Source organism: Sorghum bicolor, chromosome 6, assembly GCF_000003195.3.
Source record: "Sorghum bicolor cultivar BTx623 chromosome 6, Sorghum_bicolor_NCBIv3, whole genome shotgun sequence".
NCBI lineage: Eukaryota > Viridiplantae > Streptophyta > Magnoliopsida > Poales > Poaceae > Sorghum > Sorghum bicolor.
This window is the reverse complement of record NC_012875.2, coordinates 6,307,661-6,311,398: the sequence shown is the minus strand read 5'-3', so window position 1 is coordinate 6,311,398 and position 3,738 is coordinate 6,307,661. Positions and strand designations below refer to the sequence as shown.

The 3,738-nt window shown below is 51.9% G+C and overlaps 1 protein-coding gene across 1 annotated transcript; it reads right to left on the bottom strand.

The window, feature by feature from the left end:
- Positions 246 to 1,865, bottom strand: LOC8067787 (pre-mRNA-splicing factor cwc22). Its single transcript, XM_002446131.1, has one exon. It carries the CDS (start codon positions 1,863 to 1,865, stop codon positions 246 to 248), a length of 1,620 nt encoding a protein of 539 aa, XP_002446176.1.

Here is a 3,738-nt window from a genome sequence, read left to right as displayed (position 1 = left end):
GTTCCTCACATCTCTTCCCCACTACTGTAAATATAAATCGAGATCAATAGATCAATAATTTATTCTCATTCTCTCAATCATGCGTTCAATCTCTTGTGCCTCATTTCCATTTATAAGCATTCGATTACAAACACAGCACAGAGCCAATAAAATGTGTGGACTTGCTGGTATATTCATCATCCTAATAAAACGCAAAAATAGTTTCTGTAAAAGAGCAGTATACATAGATGACACTACAAAAACCCTCACACAATGAGCTTCCTCGCGGCCTCGGTGACACCTCCGAGGCCGATCGCCGTGAAGAAATTAATGGCGAACCGCGTGTTACTGGCGCAGTCTCTGGGGAACAGGACGTCCCGCACGTCCGCATCGTCGTCGTTCCTCTTCTTGCTGAGCGTCCGGACCCCGAGCTTCTCGGCGAGGTCCAGGAACAGCAACTTGATGAAGATGCGCGACGACGACGTCGTGTCCTGCTCCGTGACCCGGACGCGCCCCAGCGCGCCGCGCCAGGGCAGCGCGTCGGCGGCGGCCAGCAGGTGCGCGTAGAACCTGGCGGACGCGCGCAGCTCGTCGGTCGTCATGCGGTGCGCCGCCGCGTAGTGCCCCGCGAAGCAGGCCTCGAAGCCGGCTTGGTACGCGCGGTCGACGGCGCACAGCCGCTGCCCGAGCTCGCCGTAGTAGCTCGTGTAGGCCTTCGCCTTCCTGCAGCACTCGACGAGCATGGCGCACAGCTCCGGCTCCTGGCCGGAACGCACCACCGACAGGAGCTTGTTTCCAGCTTCCTCGGCGCTGACGCTCGACATGACTGTCAGGTAGATGGTCCGCCGAAGGTTGATCAGATCGGTGTCGGTCTGGTCGCGGACCACGACCGCCGGCGGCTGATCCGTTTCTGACGCGTCGTCGTCGCTGTCGGTTTCTTCGTCATCAGGAGAAGAAGATTGGATCTTGTCGTCGTCTCCGACTCCGAGCATGGTTCGCCTGAGGTCCTCGTATGCCGCCTCGTCTTGCGCGAAGGAAGGGCTGGGCTCGAACACGTCAAGATGGAACTCCGGGTCGAGCTGATCACCGTCGAGTTCTATCTGATGCGTCACCTGGTCGTCCGGCTCGATGAGATCCAGCTCCGGCTGGACGGGAGGGTGAGCCCGGAACTGCGCCTTCCGGATGGCGAAGAGATCCTCGATCAAGAACTGGACGCGCTTGTCAACATCGCCGTCGTGGAGGACGCTCCGCAGGGAGTCGAACACGGCGCTGAGCCCGCGCGGGCACGACTCCTGGAGCTTGGCGCCGCAGTGGGTGACGAGTCCGACGGCGACCTCGACGCTGCCGCCGTCGGTGGGGCGGTCGAGGAGGAGCGCGAGGAGCTGGAGCGCGAGCAGGTCGGTGGCGACGCCCTGGTTGACGAGGTGCGCGACGAACGTGGCGGACGCGGCGAGCCGGTGCTTGTCGCCCGCGGCGTGGGCGCGCGTGGCGCGGAGCGCGAGGCGCGCCAGGAGGAGGCGGCCGACGCAGGGGAGCCTGGCGTTGGCGACGGCGGCGAGCGCCGCGAAGACCGGCGTGAAGGCCGTGGCGCTGCTGGTGCTGGCCGCCTGGGAACGGAGGAGCGCGCGGCAGAGCAGGCCGCGGCCTCGCACCAGGTTCTCCGACAGGAGCTCCGGCGCCACGTGGCGGATGTTGGCGGCGGTCGCCTTGTTCACCAGCCCCGTGATGCTCCTCCGCAGCGCGTCCCAGCTGCGGCGCTCGTAGCTGGACTCGTCGTCGGTGGCGCGGTACGGAGGGACGTAGATGCCGCCGTCGCGGCGCTTGCGTGGCGGGGGAGCCACCTCGGGCGTCCGCGGGCGCTTGCGGGCGCTTCTGGTCGGCGTCATATCTTCCCGGCGGCTCACTGCTATCGTGTCGTGGATCGGGGATTCTGGCTGCTTTTCTTCATCAGTATATAGGTGAGATCATCGGGGAGGTGGGGGGAATTGCAGTTTCCTAGTCGGTGACGAGATGCACGGCCGTTTCGGATGGCAACACCACACCGAGTTTGCTTCGTGGAAGCAAGCCCCCTCGATCGATCTGGCGCTCATCTCCACTCGGACACCGGCGGACATCGTCCACGGCGGCCAGCGCCAGAACCGCCGCCTTTGGTCTACCTCGAGTCGGTGACCCACACGACCAAGGCTCGCACGGGCATCTCCATTAGCCCACCTCCAGCACCGCCTTAGGCATCTCCATAGTTAGGTATGTACTCCCTCCGTCCCAAATTATAAGTTATTTCAAAAATCTTGAAGAGTCAAAGTTTTTCAAGTTTGACCAAATTTATATAGCAAAATAATAATATTTTTTTTTTCAACGAAGTACCTTTAGATTCTTTGTTAGTTATATTTTCATAGTGTACCTATTTATGACATAAATCTTTATATTTCTCTTTATATTTTTGGTCAAACTTGAAAATGCTTTAACTCTCCAAGATTCTTGGAATGATTTATATTTAGAATGGAGGGAGTACTATGCTAATTACTGCTTTCTCCATTCTACCTTTTGGAGACATGTTGTTATGATTTTGCTAATTGTTCTGTTATTGCTAAGGATGTTTTTCTAGCTATGCTAAACACCACAATTTGATTCAAACGCAAACTTCTTTTAAACACCACTAATCCTAATCGAGGAAAATATTCAATTTTCTTTTATTCTAGACGACTATAATCTATACCTCACCATTCTACTCTCTACTTAATAGTTGATGAAATGATACACTAATGATATAGCTTTCGCATATTTTTATAGCTTCTGGATATCCGATACTTGAAATCTTGTAATTTAGGCTTTGATCCTAGGGAAATAAGGCCTCATCTTGGCACAGTGTTAATAGCAATGTATACAGTTTGAACATAAGACCCAGAGTTCCCTATCAAAGTCCGATTACAGGCATTGCCACCAGTTGACCACAACTATTTTGATTTCTTTTTAGGAAATTGGAGGGGCCCAGACCCCTATAGGAATTTATTAAAAACAAAAGAACAGAGTACAGAGTACACAGAAAACCAAAAACAAAAAGAGCACAGAGCTAAGCTAGCTTGAGCCAAAAAACAGGCTCAAGAAACAAAAGAAAGAAATAAAGAAAATGAGTGTAACGACAGAAGTTGGATCCATAGGTTGTAAGAAGCAGACAGACTAGCCTTTACCCGAAGGGAAACTAGTTTTAATTCTCTGTAAAAAAAGATCCTGCAGTCTTGAATTCCAACTTGATTGTTATTGAAGATCAGTTCATTCATGGCCCACCAAATTGTCAACTCATAAGAATCATAGCCACCATGATGAACTGACTTTGCATTTGTTCCTTGATAGCCAGCACATTTTCAAATGTCCCTCCTGCATTAACTGTTTGTAGATTTAAGAATCCTCAGCACTGTTGGGCAAAAGGGCAATGCCAGAACAAATGTTCAACAGTTTCTTCTTCCATGAATGAGCAGATTTCACAGTTATATGATTCCAAAGCTATGCTCTTCCTTCTAAGAATATTTCTTGTACTTAACCTGTCTTTTAAAAGTAGCCAGTAAAAGACTTTGTGCTTTGGCTAACAATAAGATTTTCAGAGCCATTTGAATGCTCGGTCAATTTCAGTATGCCCAAGCATTTTTTTTATAAGCAGCTACTGACCTGAATTTTGTTGAGCCCCCAAAGTAAGTCCAAACATCATCAGTAGTCAAATCATCTAGATGTGTGCTTCCGAATACCTGTTGAATCTCTGGTGTC